Raw genomic sequence first — 19,073 nt, forward strand, 5'->3', positions numbered from 1 at the left:
AGTGGGAGTAACTGTGACTGTTTTTCTTCCATCCAGGGAACAAAGAAACGTCCCCAGGCTGCTCTGGAGCAGGAGGTAGAGAGCATGGGGCGCTCACCTAAGCACCTATACCCTCCCGTGAGCAGACCGCTATCTACATAAAGGCTCAGTCCAAGGATTTACCTAAAGGTAGGCGACGCCCCACTGCTTGGTATGCAGTACGAGCACACACGTAAACGTTTACAACTTACTGTGTATCCTGAATGACTCCTTTATACAACGCTTCTAGCAGTCACACCTTCCATAGTAAAAGTAAAAAACTTCCTTGCTAAAACACAGATGTCACCTCGTAGTGTATAGTTATTCATTATGTCCCTATTTTAGGCTTGAAAGAAACTTCATACATTCAACTTGTTGTTAGTCCTACACAATCTGTATCCACTGCACGGACCACTTGTTGGACATCAAGCAGAAACCGTGTTCTGATTCCTTGTGATAGCAGCGGGTGTGCGTGTGATGGTGGGGGGATCACGGGTATATGTATTTGGAAGTCTTTTAGGGGGGAATTAAATTTTTATTGCACTCGATCTCCCGTCCGTAAGTGATGGGAGATTCAAGTGCGATATTCAATTGTTTTTTGGGGGGGGCGCCCATGTTTTATCGCCCAAATAGACTGGGTAAAGTCATGGTTAAAGTGCCCAACAAAACAAATTTTGCGTATATAATCATTGGAGACGGCTAACTACTTGCCTGGCGTGGTTGCATTAGGTGCGACCATGCCAAGCCCGGCTTTCCTTGGTACCTGTCGCATCTGATGCAATTGTGCCAGATCGCCCACAGGCGGCTACTGGAAGGTACTTCAGCCGGGCTCTCCTCAGATGATGTCACAGCAGTGATGGGCAGTCCTCAGTAACGTCCACCCCTGCTACTGGCTTCTCCTCTTACAGAGCTGAATTCCTGCAAGAACTTGTTCTGTACAGTTAAAAATTACTTTACTGTGTTAAAATTCTTTCCCCACCCCAAGTTATGTAAACAGCTATTTAATCTTCATTCAGTATAATTTTACTGACCTCTACATATTTGTTTAAAGAAAATTATACTGAATTAGTTTAAATAAGTATTTACATAATCACATAAGTAAAAAAAAAAAAAAAATTCACGGTTTTGGGGACATTTTTGGGAAAAATATTAGCCAATGGTTAAAGGGAATATAGAGGTAATCTGCGATTTTCTTATTTCCGCTTAAGAAATCACTTGATGGGAGATTTCTGATTTTATTATAAGTAAACACAAATATTTGTATACATAACCATTATGATTTACAGAGACAGAAACCACACTGGGGGAGATGCACTAAGCCTTGGAAAGTACCAACCAATCAGCTCCTATGTTACTGGCTGTGTTTGAAAAATGACAGTATGGAGCTGATTGGTTGGTACTTTATCTCTATCCACTTTATCAATCCCCAGGGTTTAGTGCTCCTATTTTGTGCATGGCTCATCTGTGTCACAGTGAAACCATCTAAACATAACGTACCGCAAGATGATGGGCCACAGAGCATGGCGAGAAAATACAATCCTCTGGTTTCTGAATGCGGCCTGCAAGGATCGGAGGCGTCTGTCTAACGCTGTCCTCTCTTTCAGCTGTGGAGATACTGGCTGACGTGGTCCAGAATAACAGCTTGGAGAACGCTCAGATTGAGAAGGCCCGTGAAGTGGTTCTGCGCGAGTTACAGGAGGTGGACTATAACCTGCAGGAAGTGACGTTTGATTACCTCCATAGCACGGCCTATCAGGGAACCCCCCTAGGCAACACTGTTGTGGGTCCTTCTGAAAATGCCAAGTGAGTGGCCGAAGTATACTGGTTGGGTGTTTTTGGTTTTTCTTTCCAATTTTGATTGACAATGGAAAATGTTGGTGGTTTCTTATTCTCGATCCAAATACAATATTGCAGGTACAAACATGTTAAAACGGTGTTACTCAGTATTATATCCTAGGACGTGTAGGGGTATCTTGTGAAGTCGTGTTTGAGGAGGCTAAGCAGTCCTCATTTGGAAGCAGTTCTTGCACTTTAAAGACTCCTAAGTATTAATTCAGTTCAATGTGATTTGCAGCCAAGCATTGCACGATGATGGTCTGCGCACATATCAGCCATTTACGGTAAGTCGTTCATCGCAAGTTTTCTTTCTCACCTCTATGGGGTGTGAGGCAGAACTTGCAATCTTGATGGCTGCAATGTGCCCTTACAGAACAGTACAGGATAGTCATTAACATCTTAGTTGAGCGCTACTAGGGCCTCATTATGAATGAGTTTTATCGCTCGCTGTGTATGATAATGGTGCTCCAACCAATCAGCTCCCAAATGACGGTTGGGTGCTGATTGGCTGGAGCACCATTTATCATACACAGCCAGTTCTATCACTCATTTTGAGTGATATAACTCGTTGATAAATGAGGCCGCTAGTGCGTTGGTTTGCAGTTAGTGTCGGATAGGAAACCGTTTGCTGCCTGCCACTGAACAAATGACCGTGAAGGAAGCCGAACGCTAAAGATGGCTGACAGCTCCTGGTGGCTCTTCTCCCTACTAAGTAAGAGCAGAGCAGACCGATGGCTGGGCTAGATAGTGAGTACGTCATTGGTGGTGAGATGTTCAGCTTATACTCTAGCCACCAGCCTGCGACGGCTTCTGTGTAGACTAGCCACCAGCCTGCGACGGCTTCTGTGTATACTAGCCACCAGCCTGCGACGGCTTCTGTGTATACTAGCCACCAGCCTGCGACGGCTTCTGTGTATACTAGCCACCAGCCTGCGATTGCTTCTGTGTATACAAGCCACCAGCCTGCCACTGCTTCTGTGTATACTAGCCTACGACGGCTTCTGTGTAGACTAGCCTGCGACTGCATGATGCAGTCTTATCCTGTAAGAGGGTAAAATGTATTTCTACTTCAGGGTCCATAGGGTATCCACAGGATACCTTGGGGTATAGGTGTGACGTCAGTCGCTGGGCACCATAGAGTTAAGCTTTTCAGCCTCCCAGGATGCACTAGGGTCCCCCTCCTATACCCCGCCCCCGAGCCAAGGCACCTCAGTTTAGTTTGGTGCCCGGCCGGAGTCGGGTGCACCTGTCGGAGTGGGGGCTAGAAGAGCCCCTGAAGCTTTCTTCAGTGCAACTGTGGCTGCACATCTGGATGTACAGCATGGACGGTCAGTCCTGACGTCCATGCTGTCTTCCCTACACCCCTGCCGGTACCAGAACGCCGGTACCGATCCGGGGATGCTGGTGAGCATCTGGGGTCACAGCTAGCGGTGACCCCAGATGTTCCGGACCATGGCCGGATCCAAGGGGGACAAAGGTAAGCAGTGGGGTCCCGCGGTGGGTCCCCGCTGGTCACATGGTCCTAAGTCCCCAGGCAGGGGGCTCCCTGGGGACTGGCTGCAGTGTGGAGCCAGGCGACCAACCTGCGCTTTCCACTACCCCCTGGGACAGCGGACCGCAGCAGAGCGGTAGCGCTGCGGCGTCCCAGGGGTTAAATGCACGCCAGGGGAGCGCGCCTTCCCTGTCTCACAGCCGGCGCCTCCCCCGCTGCACACAGCCCTCTCTGCACGCTGCCGACTGGTCCTGTGGCAGCGCTCCTCCCCCAGGCCAGCCTCCTCTCTGCTCCTCGGCGGCCATCTTCTCCAGAACGCATGGTGAACGCTGCTGGAAGCGCTGGACGGAAGCATCGTGGTCTGGGTCCCCCTGCATACCTCTCCTCTGCTGTGGTCAGGTCTGTGTATGCAGTGCTGTGTCCTACCAGGCCCTGTGTCTGCGTAGTTGAGTGATCAGCGCTGTTAGTGCAGGAATTGATTTTCTTTGCATTGTATGTGACTGTGCTAGCGCTGCTGCCTGTAACTTTTCTCTAAACTGTCAGCTTTATTACTGTCCCTGTTCTTTCTGCTAAGCAATGGCGGTGCGGTGCTGCAGGGTGGGCTCTCGCCTATTTGTTATAATTGGTGAGAGAGGTCACATACGTGGTGCCATCATGTCCGAAAGTGATTTTTCCCTCCGGCTACAGTGTACTACGTGTAAAGTACCATTAGCGGAGGGGGAGGGTAGCGCGGAGGGCCTTTGCCGGCAGTGTTTGTCCATGGCGCGGCCTCTTACGGTTACAGCACCGGTACAGGAGCCGCCCTGGGCTTGTTTCGCTCAGGCGCTTACAGCCTTAGTGGGCCAGTTAGCTCCGCAGCCCGCGTTTACACCGATGGGTTTATCCCAGCAGTCAGTGGTGTCGTCACCCATGCAGGGTTTCCCACGACAATTGGTGGTACCCCACAGTCTCCCTATTTCCCCGCTCCCGGTTACTCAGGAGCCAGCGTGGGTTAACTCCCTGACGAGTTCTGTACAGCACTTGTCGGATGTTTTGCAAGGGGAGTCTGTGATGCGGCCGCATAAACAGCCGGTGGCGTCTCTGTCGGCTCCTTATGAGGATGACGAGGGGACGTCTGATGATGGGGAGATTCTGGATCCTTACGATCAGGAACCTCTCCATACTATGGACGCTGATGCTAAGTCCAAAGTATATATTCCTGGACTTATTCGGGCGGTCCGCACAGCCTTGGTGATTGAGGACGAAGTTCCCCCAGCGGCTAAATCTAAGTATGCCTTTTTCAAAGATGTGAAGGGCGATGCCACAGTCTTTCCTCTTTCGGGTCAGTTGGTGGACCATTTAGAGGAGGCGTGGAAACAGCCTGGCAAAAGATACCAGCCTCAGAGACGCCTGGCGGTGGCTTATCCGTTCGCGGATAATTATTTTGCAAAGTGGGAATCCCCTCCTCAGGTGGATTCTCACGTGACCCGTCTTGTCCGTAGTGCCACATTGCCGATGCCATCTATGTCCTCCCTTAAGGATGCTACGGACCGCAAGGTGGAGATCTGCCTGAAGTCCGCTTATTCCCTTGCGGGGGGGGCAGCAAGACCGGCTATGGCCATTTGCTGGGTTGCCAGAGCGATGGAGCGCTGGGCGGATTCATTAGAGGCTTCTTTTGATTCCGACTGTCCGGCCGAACAGGCGGAGTTGATTGGTAATCTCCGTGATTCGGCCACTTATATCAACGAGGCGGCCCTAGACATTAGTACTCTGGTGTCTAGAATTTCTTCAGCAGCGTTGGCTGCTCGTCGCACCTTGTGGCTGCGATCCTGGAAGGCGGCCGCAGATTCCAAAAAGGGTCTGGAGGCGTTGCCGTTTACCGGAGAAGTTCTCTTCGGTCCGGATCTGGATAAGATTGTGGCCACGCTGGCGGCAGCCAAATCGGCTTGTCTCCCGTCGGCCGCTGCTCCTTCTGGTTCTGGACCATCGTCCTTTCGGTCATCTAGGGCCCAGGGCAGGCCCAAACCACAGTCGTTTCCTCGACAGGCTGGTCTAAAGAAATCGGCCAAGCCCCGGAAGCAGGCATGGAGTACCAGACGTCCGGCCCCCAAGCCAGATGACAAGCCTGCGGCCTGACGGTCCGGGCCTCCCTTTGGGGGATCCCAGGGTGGGAGGCCGCCTGCTGCAGTTCGCCCAGTGTTGGTCGGCCACTACGACAGACACTTGGGTTCTGGAGGTGGTTTCCCACGGATACGCCCTCTCCTTCCGGCACAGACCCCCGGCTCGATTCTTCACCACGGGTCTACCATCAGACCGGAACAAGGCTACGGAGCTGTGGAAGGTATTGCACACTATGCTCCAGGCTGGAGTTATAGTGCCTGTTCCATTCTCCCAGAGGGGCCAGGGTTTCTATTCAAATCTATTTTTGGTACAGAAACCCAATGGGTCGTATTGTCCGATTCTCAACCTCAAAGCACTCAACAAGTCTTTGCGGGTCCCGAAGTTTCGGATGGAGACCCTACGGTCCATCATTCTGGCGCTGGAACCTGGGGACTACATGGTGTCATTGGACATACAGGACGCTTACCTGCATGTCCCTATTCTTTTGCGCCATCAACAGTTCCTCAGGTTGGCAATCCGCAGCGACCACTTCCAGTTTCGGGCGTTACCTTTTGGCCTGGCGACAGCACAACGTGTTTTCACCAAGGTGATGGCGGTCATGGCGGCTTCTCTGCGGCTGCAGGGAGTCCGCATGTTGCCGTACTTGGACGACCTGTTATTGGTGGCAGGATCTCCAGAGCTCCTGTTACGCCACTTGGACCTGACCATTGCACTGCTGCAACGGCACGGCTGGCTAATCAACTGGCAGAAGTCCACTCTAATCCCGTCTCGGAGGATTCTGCATCTTGGAGCCTTATTGGACTCGGGACAGCAAAGGATCTTTGTGACGAAGGACAAGATCTCTGCTTTACAGTCAAGGGTGCGCAGTTGTCTGCACAGCCGCCGGGTGTCCCTACACTCGGCGATGAGGTTACTGGGCTCCATGGTGTCGGTGTTCGACATGGTGGAATACGCCCAGTTTCACTCCAGACCTCTGCAGCACCTGATCCTGTCCAAGTGGAACGGGCTGCCTCAGTCTCTGAAGTCCCAGACGATTGTGATCACCCCGGAGGTTCGCCTGTCCCTTGCGTGGTGGTTACAGACGACCCACCTCAACAAGGGACGTCCGTTCTGGGTTCCAAATTGGGTCCTGTTGACAACGGACGCCAGTCTTCGGGGCTGGGGAGCAGTTTCGGGTCCACACTTGTTCCAGGGCAGGTGGACGCCGACAGAAGCGGAGCTTCCAATAAATATCTTGGAACTCCGTGCGGTCTTCAATGCTCTCTAGCAGGCACATCGGTTTCTCCAGGGTCACCCGGTGCAGGTCCAGTCGGACAACGCTACCACCGTGGCCTACATAAACAGGCAAGGAGGAACTCGCAGTCGGGCGGCTCTCGTAGAGGTCTCTCGGATCCTGGTTTGGGCGGAGCGCAATCTTCCGGCCATATCAGCGGTCTTCATCCCGGGAGTGCTAAATTGGGAGGCGGACTTTCTAAGTCGCCAGGACGTTCATCCGGGGGAATGGTCCCTGCACCCGGACGTTTTTCAACTGCTGGTGGACAGGTGGGGTCTTCCAGAGATCGACCTCATGGCGTCCCGGCACAACAACAAGTTGCCGGTGTACGGGTCTCGCACAAGAGATGAAGGGGCGTCTCTGGTGGATGCTCTGTCCGTCCGGTGGACGTTCCGGTTCGCATACCTGTTCCCTCCGGTCTCCCTTCTTCCACGGGTAATCCGGAAATTCAAACAGGAAGGAGGGACGCTCCTGTTGATAGCTCCCGCGTGGCCCAGACGGCACTGGTTCTCAGACCTTCAGGGTCTGTCCGTGGACAGTCCTCTGCGGTTGCCGCTACGACCGGACCTTCTGTCTCAGGGTCCTTGCCTTCACCCGGACCTGACTCGGCTGTCTTTGACGGCATGGCTGTTGAGATGGCCATGCTGAGGTCCCGGGGGTTTTCCAGCTCTGTGGTGCGTACCATGTTACGAGCTCGGAAACCGTCTTCCGCGAGGATATACCATCGCGTGTGGCATACGTTCTTCCAGTGGTGTCGACCGAGAGGTTATGCACCGTGGGAGTTTCGTCTGTCTCGGATTCTCGCCTTCCTGCAAGCAGGACTAGATCATGGGCTTCGCCTTGCTTCTTTGAAGGTACAGGTTTCGGCCCTATCTGTCTGGTTTCACCGTAGGATTGCTACAATCCCGGATGTGCGCACCTTTATGCAAGGTGTTCTCCGCATTCAGCCGCCCTTTGTTCCACCTGTGGCGCCTTGGGATTTGGCTGTGGTCCTGAGGGCTCTCCAAGGACCGCCGTTTGAACCACTGGGCTCAGTGGATCTTAAATGGCTAACAGCTAAGACTGTTTTCCTTCTGGCCATTGCTTCGGCCAGACGTGTTTCTGAGTTAGGGGCTCTTTCTTGTAGACCCCCTTTCTTGGTTTTTCATGGGAACAGGGCAGTGCTTCGCACTCGGCCCGAGTTTCTTCCCAAAGTTGTTTCCCAGTTTCATGTTAACGAGGAAATCGTTGTTCCGGCCTTTAACGCACCGGGTCTTTCCGTGGGTGAGGCCTCTTTGGATGTTGTGCGGGCCTTAAGGACTTATGTTGACCGCACTTCTTCGTTTAGGAAGTCGGACGCTTTGTTTGTCCTCTATGGCTTCCGTAAAAAGGGTTGGCCTGCTTCAAAGCAAACTTTGGCAGCCTGGATCCGTATGGCTATTTCTGAAGCTTATCTTCATGAAGGCCTACCGGTCCCTCCTTCTCTGAAGGCTCATTCCACTAGGTCTGTGGGTCCTTCGTGGGCAGCTCGACGTGGTGCCTCGGCAGTTCAGATCTGCAAGGCTGCTACGTGGTCCTCTGTCCATACCTTCGTGAGGTATTACAGGTTTGACACCTTCGCGTCTCAGGATGCTTCCTTCGGGCGGCGGATTCTCCTTTCTGCACAGGAGCGTCCCCACCCTTAAAGGATACTGCTTTGGGACATCCCCAAGGTATCCTGTGGATACCCTATGGACCCTGAAGTAGAAAATGAGATATGGTAAGAACTTACCCTTGTTATCTCTATTTCTACGAAGTCCATAGGGTTCCACAGGACTCCCGCCCTGTCGCACCTGTGCTGCAGATGGGCTTTGCTCTGGTCACCGGTTTTCCGTCTCCCTCTGGTGAGAATGTGATTCTTGTATGTGTCCAGATCTTTTTTTCTCTCTCTTCCTTCTCCTCCTCCGGCCTATGGCTTGATAACTAACTGAGGTGCCTTGGCTCGGGGGCGGGGTATAGCAGGGGGACCCTAGTGCATCCTGGGAGGCTGAAAAGCTTAACTCTATGGTGCCCAGCGACTGACGTCACACCTATACCCCAAGGTATCCTGTGGAACCCTATGGACTTCGTAGAAATAGAGATAACAAGGGTAAATTCTTACCATATCTCATATTATTTGTAATAAAGTTGTCGGATAGTCAGACAGATGTTTTAAAGAATAACCTTCCGGTCCCAATAATACAAATGTTATTGTATATACATTTTTTTTTTTTAATAAAGGAAGCTGACTCGGGCCGATCTTCTGGAGTACATCAACCTCCACTATAAGGCGCCTCGTATGGTCCTAGCAGCTGCTGGAGGTAATGTCTTGTGTTTGACATATACTGTAAAATGTTTTTTCCAATCGTTCCTGTTGCGTGTCGTTAATTTCTACACCCTCTGCAGACCCTTGTCCGCATCTCAGCAGCCCTGAGGAGTCTTTATAATCTATTCTCAGCAGTCCAGGGAGGTTCACACATGTTACTTTATAAGGGAAGAATCGTCTCTGGATTAAGAGGTGCCCAGCGCCCAAAATAATTAGCTTTTTCATGTTAGTCCATTTTGTAAATGTGGCGTTGTGTCCAGGGAAATCTGATCTATGCAATAAACAGAATAGATACGTAACTTTATACAAGGGCGGTAAATGTGGAATTTGGGGGAGATGTACTAAGCCTTGGAAAGTGATAAAGTATCAACCAATCAGCTTCTGTCATTTCATACACTGTCTGTAACATGACAGTGAGGAGCTGATTGGTACTTTTTTTTTCCGCCACTTTATCACTCTCCAAGGCTCGGTACATCTCCCCCTTATGATGCGGCCAGTTGTATTTATTCAGAAGACCTTATAGAGTGTAAGTCTTTCTAAACAGTGTTTCTGTTGTCCTAGAATGACCTGTCCTTTGACCAGGGGCAACACCTTTCCTCTGCCGGTTAGGCCTGTCACTTCCACCTGTACGATACATGGACTTTCACCCTAGTTATTTATTGAGGGGAGTTTTATTTCCACCCTAAATAATACAAACTAAGAGCAAACTGATAGATTTTCTTTTTTAAAAGCAAACCCAGTGCCTACACACTGACTGGCACTGCAGAACTTTGTGGAGCCATATAAAAATTAAACAAATTTTTTTTTTTCAAGTGTTTAACAAATGTCATACTGTGGTATATGGCTGCATTATTTCTGTCACATTATATCACAGATTATCAATCTTGATTTTTGATCACAAGCAGTTTCTTAATTTATGAATTTGCCGATATATTTATTTAAATTTCTTTTGTTAGTGTAACAATTTATATTTGCATTTGCACATGTCACAAACAATTGTTTCTTATTTATGAATTTACTGATATATTTTTCTATGTATTTATCTCTATTTCCACTTGTCACTTTAGGGCTTATTGTTAAATTTATTACAGATAGGGGTAATTTTTGGTAAAGAGATTTCTTGCATTACTGTGAATTTTTTCAGAGGATGTTATTAATATTGTCTACAATAGCAAGATATCCATAATTTAATATTAAAGTCTCAAAACAACACCCCCCCCCCCCTTTTTTTTTTCTCTGCACAGTCTTTTTGCACAGTGCACCTTAATAGGTATTTAGATGAATTATCTGGACATATTGTAGCATCTACACACAGGTTATTTTTGAATAAATTCATTATATTTTTTCTACGTATATATAGTAGATTTTTATGTCGTGTCACCCATCTAATATTTAGCATTTTAATTAATTACCAATAAAAGTAAATTTTTAAATTTAATTATTTGCTAATATTTTTTGACATAGTGTGCCCCAATTAGGAGAGTTTGCTTTTTTCTTTCCTCTTTGTTCTTAAATCCCATGCGACCACATCAGTTAATGGTTAGCATAATTTGGTCAATAAAAACGTCAGTTTTTTAGATGAATTTCTCTAAAAAGCTCAGTAGAGTGTTAAATTATGGGGGCCAGGTATTCAGAGTTGTAAATGATGTAGGACAGGTATTAGAGATGTAAATAATGGGGGACCGATAGGAGGAGGTGTAAATGATGGAGGACAGGTATGTGGAGGTGTAAATGATGTGGGACAGGTATGGGGAGGTGTAAATGATGTGGGACAGGAATGTGGAGGTGTAAATGATGGGGGACAGGTAGCTGGAGGTGTAAGTGATGGGGGACAGGTAGGTGGAGGTGTAAGTGATGGGGGACAGGTAGGTGGAGGTGTAAATGATGGGGGACAGGTAGGTGGAGGTGTAAGTGATGGGGGACAGGTAGGTGGAGGTGTAAGTGATGGGGGACAGGTAGGTGGAGGTGTAAGTGATGGGGGACAGGTAGGTGGAGGTGTAAGTGATGGGGGACAGGTAGGTGGAGGTGTAAATGATGGGGGACAGGTAGGTGGAGGTGTAAATGATGGGGGACAGGTAGGTGGAGGTGTAAAGGATGTGGGACAGGTATGTGGAGGTGTAAATGATGAGACAGGTAGGTGGAGGTGTAAGTGATGGGGGACAGGTATGGGGAGGTGTAAATGATGGAGGACAGGTAGGCTCCTAATTGAAGTGACCCCATATATCTTAGCAAGCCTTTCTCCTACATGTATATTTTATACACCATACGAGGTGCCTTGCTTACTGCATGCGCTGCTGTCCTGTGTGGGCGCAACGGTCTCTTTACCCTGATTGAATGTTCCTGTGAATGACTTTCTCTCCTCGCCAGGGATTGATCACAAGGAGTTGTGTGACCTCGCTCAGCGACACCTGGGCGGCCTCTCTGCCGAGTACGAGAACGATGTTATACCCATGCTGGCTCCTTGCAGGTTCACAGGAAGTGCGGTGAGCAAAGCTCTACCTATAGTTTATGCCCTGCCTCAGGCTTTGGGGGGGGTATTTAATCTTTCCCATGTGCTTACCCTTTCTATCTCCATGCCAAAAATACCCCCTTCCCATTTGTGTCATTCTACCAAATACACTTGATTTTACTTATTTAACAGAATGACTAAAAGGCGATATGCCGCTAGGCGTGGACATGACGTACTTTTGTCTTGTTTTGACGTTTTGTCATTAATCCGTCTCTTTGCATCGTTCCAGCTCTCCGCCCGGAATGACGACTTGCCCTTGGCTCACGTTGCTATCGCGGTAGAGGGGCCGGCGGTGAACAGTAACGATAATGTGGCTTTGTCTTTAGCCAACACCATCATTAGCAACTATGACGTTACGTATGGAGGGGGCAAGGTAAGGCGGATTGTTCCTGAGCTGCAGTACAATATCCTCGCCTGTGTAAACATTGGGCCTGATTCAGAGCCGCTCGTAAGCGGCCGCTCGCTAGCTCCGAGCGATGTTCGCACATCTGCGCATGCGTATGGGTTGTAATATGCATGCGCGAACCAGTCAGTGCGGCTGGAATTCGTGTGCTCGCAAAATAGCGAATGCCTGGTAATTTGAGTGATAGAATGAGGCGTTTGTGGGTGGTAACAGGGGAAGGCACTTGAAAACGGGGAGTGGAGATCAGAACGCAGGCGTGCCAAACGGTCAAAACGGGCGTTTTAAGGGTGTGCATAATTAACAAAGCAGCGTCATCGACCACGTCACTTGGTTGTCTCTTAGCCTGAACTGCTCGCATGATTGCGGTAGGAAAATGCTACCACAAGAATAGCGAGCAATTCATACGCCTTTCGATGTACTCGATTAATCTAATAAATAGCGGAGATGACGTAAGGTGCGAGCGGCCAGGGGGCGTTTTTTCCAAAATAGCGGCCGCATGTTTTGTTGGCTCATTCAGACATAGAGGCGTCAACAGACCGCAAAGAGCGAGCGCTTAATTTAAATATCCGGCCCCTTTATCAGAACGACCGTCTGCAAATAGCGTCCGGCTCTGAATCAGACCCATAGTGAGTCATTCACCAGTGTCTCTCTGATGCTGTCTTTATACCTGAAGGCTAGTCGGCAGATTTTTCTCTTAAGCGTTATTAACAGCAGATAAACCAGACACAATTTGCCTATCTCTGGTTTAGGGCAATAAGGGATTTTCATTGTCCTTCGCTTTGTTCATAGAACCTTTCAAGCAATGTTGCGAGGGCCGCAGCCGAGTATAACCTCTGCCAGAGTTTCCAGGCGTTTAACATTCGTTACTCCGACACCGGGCTGCTTGGGATGCACTTTGTGGCCGACAAGCACAATATTGAAGACATGCTGCACGTCGCTCAGGCGGAATGGTAAGCAGGCGTTCTCAGGCTGGACTGTTTCTTGTGGCTGTTATGCGAAATTCGCGGTCAGTGAACGCACGTGGAGCAGACGGAAGTGGTGCGCGATGCTGATGAAAAGGTTAACTGCTAAAATGTGTTTTTCGTTCTCGTGTCTGAGTGCTGAGCTACAGTTCAGTCCATCACTCCCCGTCACTTGTACGTTCCCGAAATCCTCCCCCGCACCTGCCTATAGGCCGGGGATAACCAAACTGATCCTCTCTCTGATACATCACTCTGTGAATGCGGGGCTGGTTATTTTCCTTGACCTCTGCGCTCATCTTTGACAATTCGTACATCTTTTCAGTAGTATATAGACGTATATAGTTAATGACTAAGCTCGTTCATGTTATTCTATGACCGTGTGCCAGTTGGACACACTATTTTTGGTTTTCTTTTTATTTTCAGTTTTAGTTGCCAGATTGAAGCTATGCACTCGGGCGTTCGGTTTCACTTTGTACATTTCGCTCTTCTTAGATTCCTCGCCTCCCAACGGCGACTCCAGTGTTTTATGACGAAATTCTAAATATTTCTTTTCATTCATAGGATGCGTCTATGTACCAGCGCAACAGACAGTGAGTTGGTCCAGGCGAAAAAGACCCTGAAAAATGCTCTGGTGGCCCAGCTGGATGGTACGTTGGGTCTACTGGAGAGGGTGGTTATTAGAGCACAAGTATTCAGCTTTTAATTAATGTTTTATTTTTCTCAGGAACGACCCCTGTGTGTGAGGATATTGGGCGCCAGGTACTGGCCTATGGACAGCGCGTTTCCTTGGAAGAATGGAATTCCAGAATTGATGTGAGTATACAGGCCTGTAGAGAATAAAATGGAAGATGCACTGAGCCTACGAGACCAATCAGCTCCTAACTGTCATTTTTCAAACACAGCCTGTAACATGACAGTTAGGAGCTGATTGGTTGGTATTCTATCACTCTCCAAAACTGTACGTTGGCAAAATAGACTGCTCTGTTCTACATTACCAACCACTAAACCACGAGGGACGCGCCGTACCCAGCACCGGGGCAGATGAGGGACGGGACAACCTGCAGTAACATGTTCCTCCTGTACTTGGCTGCCAGACCATAAGGAAAAATAAATAAAATCCATATAAAATAATAATGTCTTGGATACATTTTCTAATATATGTTTAAGACGTCCACTTATGCTGCTTTCAATTGGACGGTCCTAAATGTGATCAGCGTTCATAACTTCGTGTAACATATACTTAGAAATAGAAAGCGAATCGTACCCACAGTTTACCCCTAGTCCTCCAGACAAGAGACATCCCCAGAGCCAACTTAGTGCAGAGCCAGATTCCCCCCCCCCCCCCCCCCTATGAGTGCTGAAAATTAGATTACCCCTGCAGTCATCTGCCGGACAGCCAGCATAAGGTTTGCGGTCACATAATTTATATAGCGCCGGCGTATTACGCTGTGCTTTACAATAACGGTGAAAGCCGGTGCTGAGTGCATACATCCGCTAACTTTGCATCATCCTGGATTTCGTGAAATTTCAGATTTTCATAATATAGTTAATTTTTCCAGTATTTACTTGATCACCCAAGGAACTAAGTTTACGGTTTTATTATTTTAGACGCTATTGCACATTTAGATCGATGCCAGGTTCTATGTATTTTTCTGTGTTAGCTGCTATCTTGAGCAATGTATAACAGCCCCATCTTTTTACCTGGAACATGAGCGTAAAGGGTGTCACTCCTTTCCTACAGATAATGTTTTGCATGTATGCTTATAATATCGGTATGATTGTTATACATTTTGTGAATACTATGGGCTCGATCCAATTAGGTGCGATGTGCCGTTGCAACTGCTCTAAAACGCCGGCAACGGCCCGGCACATCGCACCCTCTGCAGCCCGACTCGCCACTGAATTCGCCTGAATTTGCTCGCTGCCCTATGGAGCAGCGAGCATTTTCAGGCGAATCCGGCCCGGCGTCAAGCACGGCCACTGTCGTGATGAGTACATCGCACATAATTGGATCGAGCCCTTAGTATGTGTTTTGTTGTGCTTTATGTTAAACCCTTTTCTATATTTTGACAGGCTGTCACAGCTAAGAGCCTGAGGGAGGTTTGCTCCAAATACCTGTATGATAAGTGTCCTGCTGTAGCCGCAGTTGGTAAGCTATAACGTTCCAGCCCTGGGAAATGCGGGTTCCTGCATTTTATATTCTTAGGCCTCTTGGTTAGACCCCTTTACCCAATTGTATGTGTAATCTCTCATGTGGCTTTCTATTGGCTGGGCTGCAGTATTTAATGGGTTTATCAGTCTTGGTATATTGTAGTACACATGTGATTTGTGTTTGTTGGTCCGCTAGTTTTATACATAGCATGGTTTGGGGACAATACGTTTTCACAGAGTCTGTTTTATCCTTATTAGGTCCCATTGAGCAGCTTCCCGACTACAACCGGATCCGCAGCGCTATGTACTGGCTGCGTTTCTAAACACCGGATGATCCCGTGACGCTGTGTCTGAAGGTCAATGGCAGAAGATTTCCTTTCTTACCGGCTACTGTGGTTTCTGCGAAACAAACAAACCAGCAGTTATTAGAACAGGATACAAAAATGAACTTAAGGCTCCGTTTGCGGCTCGTGCAAAATATCCTTCGTCGGCCATGCTTTGTTTTATTTTCAGAATTGTGCGAAATAACATCACAGAATAAAATGTAATTTAAGTGGTTTGCGTCGCGTCGTGTTCATTTTCAGCGCAGTCTCGCCCTTTGTAGGCTCGGTCACTGGTAAGAATTTGGATTCATGTCTGCAATATCTCTTGCAGTTAGTGGTCACATCCCAGCATGCCCTGCCACAGTTTTAGCATGATCTAATAGCAAAACTGTAGCAGGGCATGCTGGTATGTGTAGTTCCACTGTGGTAAAAAGAACAAAACAATTGAGTACTGCAGTAAACATATCAGGATACAGAGGATATTTAACATAACAAGCTGTACCAATAGACACCTAGTGCCGAATGTAAAAATACACAGCATCAATAATGAGTATTGAGCACTGCAATAACTAAACAGAATTAGGATACTAAAACAACAAGTTGTATCATTAGAGACACAGTGCCAAATATTAAAATACATAGTATCGGGTTGGGTATGATTTGCTGACGGATGGATTCCCGGCAGATGAAATACTGACGCTGGAATCCCGATGGTGAAGTATCCCGACAAAGGGCAGTAAGTACCCTAACCCTCCCTTGGTGGTGCCTTACCCTAACCTCCCCGGGGGGTGCCTTGCCACTAAGCCGCCCCTTCCGCATCCTAAACCTATCCCTACTGGTGGGTCCCTAACCTCCCCCCAGTAGTACCTAACCTCCCCCCCCTTCCCCACACCCTAAACCACTCGTGGAGGCTCCTAAACCCCCATTCCCAGTATAAGCTAATACCCGATGCCGGTGGTCGGTATGCCGAACGTCGCAATCCTGGTGTCTTGGGGATAGCGGCGTTGTGATTCCGTCGACAGTATAGCGATGCCCGGGATCCCGTCTGCCAGCATTTTCAACGTATCCCCATAGTATCAACTATAAGTATAAATACTGCTTATAAACATCAATGTGATGTCTGTAACATAGCACGTTACATCCAGTGCTTGTGAATACAATGAAAACATTTAATTTAAATTGTAAATTACACTGTCAAGATTATAAGACAATCAATAAGGGAAAGATTGTAGAATGATCTTTAGAAGGACCTGCACTACAATACAGTGCCTTGCAAAAGCATTCACCCCCCCTTTGCAATTTTCATGTTTTGTTGCCTCACTACCAGGAATGAAAATGAATTGTGTGAAGGTGTGCATCATTTCATTCACAGAACATACCTACAACTGTGACATTGTTGTGTTTGTTTTGTTTTTTTGTGAATCAACATTTAGAGCAACATAGCAGAAAACTTCAGCGTGCATAACTATTCACCCCCCTAAAGTCAATACTTTGTCGAGTCACCTTTTGCGGTAATTACAGCTGCAAGTCGCTTTGGAAAGTCTCTATGGGGGCGATTCAATTTAGTGCGCTGTGTGGTTGGAGAATGCCGGTCATCGCGCCTTAAGGGTGTTAGGGCCTGGTAACCGGCATTCTCTGACCAAAGTGCCGGGCACGCGGCTGTTAGCGCCGCGCTATGCAGAAAAACAGCAGCGTACCTGGCAATTTGGTCGGATCTCTCTTTGCATCCCCAGGGGGGTGCGAGAAGAAATCCTTAGCGCGCCCAAACAGCGCGGTGTTTTGAATAGCTTCGGGAGTCCCTCCCGTCACTATTCAATAGCGCATTGAATTCCCCCCATGAGCTTGCCACATCTTACCCCTGGGATTTTTGCCCATTCCTCAAGGCAAAACTGCTCCAGCACCTTCATGTTGGATGGTTTCCGCTTGTGAACAGCAATCTTCAAGTCTGACCACAGATTCTCAATTGGATTGAGATCTGGGCTGTGACTAGGCCATTCCAACACATTTAAATGTTTCCCCTTAAACCACTTGACTCAAATCACTTTCCCAGTCCCTGCTGCTGAAAAACATTCCCACAGCATGATGCTGCCACCACCATGTGTCACTGTGGGGATGGTGTTCTTGGGGTGATGGGATGTGTTGGGTTTGCGCCAGACATAGCATTTACCTTGGTGGCTGAAAAGTTCAACTTTAGACTCATCTGACCAGAGCACCTTCCTCCATACATTTGTGGAGTCGCCCACATGCCTTTTGGCAAAGTCAAATTGTCGTCTTATTTTTTATCACTAAGTAATGGCTTTTTTCTGGCCACTCTTCCATAAAGCCCAGCTCTATGGAGTGTACGGCTTATTGTGGTCACATGCACAGATACACCAGTCTCTGCTGTGGAACTCTGCAGCTCTTCAGGGTTACCTTTGGTCTCTATGCTGCCTCTCTGATTAATGCCCTCCATGCCTGGTCTGTGAGTTTTGGTGGGCGGCCCTCTCTTGGCAGCTTGTTGTGGTACCATGTTCTTTCCATTTGATGATGATGGATTTGATGGTGCTCCGGGGGATCATCAAAGATTTGGATATTATTTTTATAACTCAAACCCAGAATTGTACTTCTCAACAACTTTGTCCCTGACTTGTTTGGAGAGCTCCTTGGTCTTCATGGTGTGATGCCTCTTGCTTAGTGGTGTTGCAGCCTCTGGGGCCTTTCAGAAAAGGTGTGCTTATACTGGCAGATCATGTCACACAGGTGGACTCCATTTCACTAATTATGACTTCTGAAGGTAATTGATTGCACCAGAACTTTTGAGGGGCTTCATAGCAAAAGGGGTGATTTCATATGCACATGCCAATGTTCAGAATTTTATTTATAAAGATTGTTTTTTATATTTTTTTTTCTCATTTCACTTCACCAAATTAAACTATTTTATGCAGATCCATCACATAAAATGCAGATTAAAAAAAATAAGTAAATGACAGGTTGTAATGTAACAAAAAAGGTAAAGAGCCAAGGGGGGGGGGGGGGGGAATAATTTTGCAAGGCACTTTGTTATATGGAATAAATAATACACTCCATACCTTTAATATATAATGTACTCCTCAAATGATCTTTAGAACTGAAATAATTATCTACTGGAGTTTATAAAGAAATAGTACAGGAGGGCACTCTCTTTTTTTTTTTTAATTTAATATTTGAACTCGTATTAGATGGAAAATATCACTTCTATATAATTTTATATTTTGCTGGTACTGTCAATAGATTATATATTTTAGGATATAAAATAAAAGTTGTATTTTTAACAGATTCAACAAACGCTCATTGTAATATTGTATGTTAATTAGGTATAAGTACTGAATAAGGGAATCCCTTCTTTCCTTTCTCTTCTAAAAAAATGATTTCAATAGAAGCCATTCAAACTTTTTCAAATTCTTTCCTCTGTGGAGACAGATTGAGTTTAGTATTTATTTTGACATGTCATGTAACTGTGGGATTGTTAAATGCCATTACACATTAAATCATTTAAAGAGATGTTATCTTACTTGAGATTACAGAAGCCGCAGACAGCATAGGTACATATGATAGATCGGTACATACTGAACAAATTGGGAAAATGAAGAGCGAATAAAACTGTTTTTCTGTAGCTAAAGGATATGGGACAAAGCTATGGATTCAACTTGATTTCTTACCCATTG

The 19,073-nt window shown here is 47.5% G+C and overlaps 1 protein-coding gene across 1 annotated transcript; it reads left to right on the forward strand.

The window, feature by feature from the left end:
* Window positions 1-6: 6 nt before the first annotated feature.
* Window positions 7-15,624, forward strand: LOC148516564 (cytochrome b-c1 complex subunit 1, mitochondrial-like; the record flags this gene model as incomplete). Its single annotated transcript, XM_088479849.1, is given in 11 exon segments — window positions 7-106; window positions 109-168; window positions 1,623-1,821; window positions 8,958-9,037; window positions 11,410-11,525; window positions 11,781-11,924; window positions 12,744-12,904; window positions 13,478-13,563; window positions 13,641-13,729; window positions 14,990-15,065; window positions 15,326-15,624. Coding segments are annotated over 11 exon segments (1,176 nt in total), but the record flags the coding sequence as incomplete, so codon positions are not given.
* Between the last annotated feature and the right edge of the window lie 3,449 nt (window positions 15,625-19,073).

Source organism: Taudactylus pleione, unplaced genomic scaffold (assembly GCF_031769625.1).
Source record: "Taudactylus pleione unplaced genomic scaffold, aTauple2 ptg000247l, whole genome shotgun sequence".
NCBI lineage: Eukaryota > Metazoa > Chordata > Amphibia > Anura > Myobatrachidae > Taudactylus > Taudactylus pleione.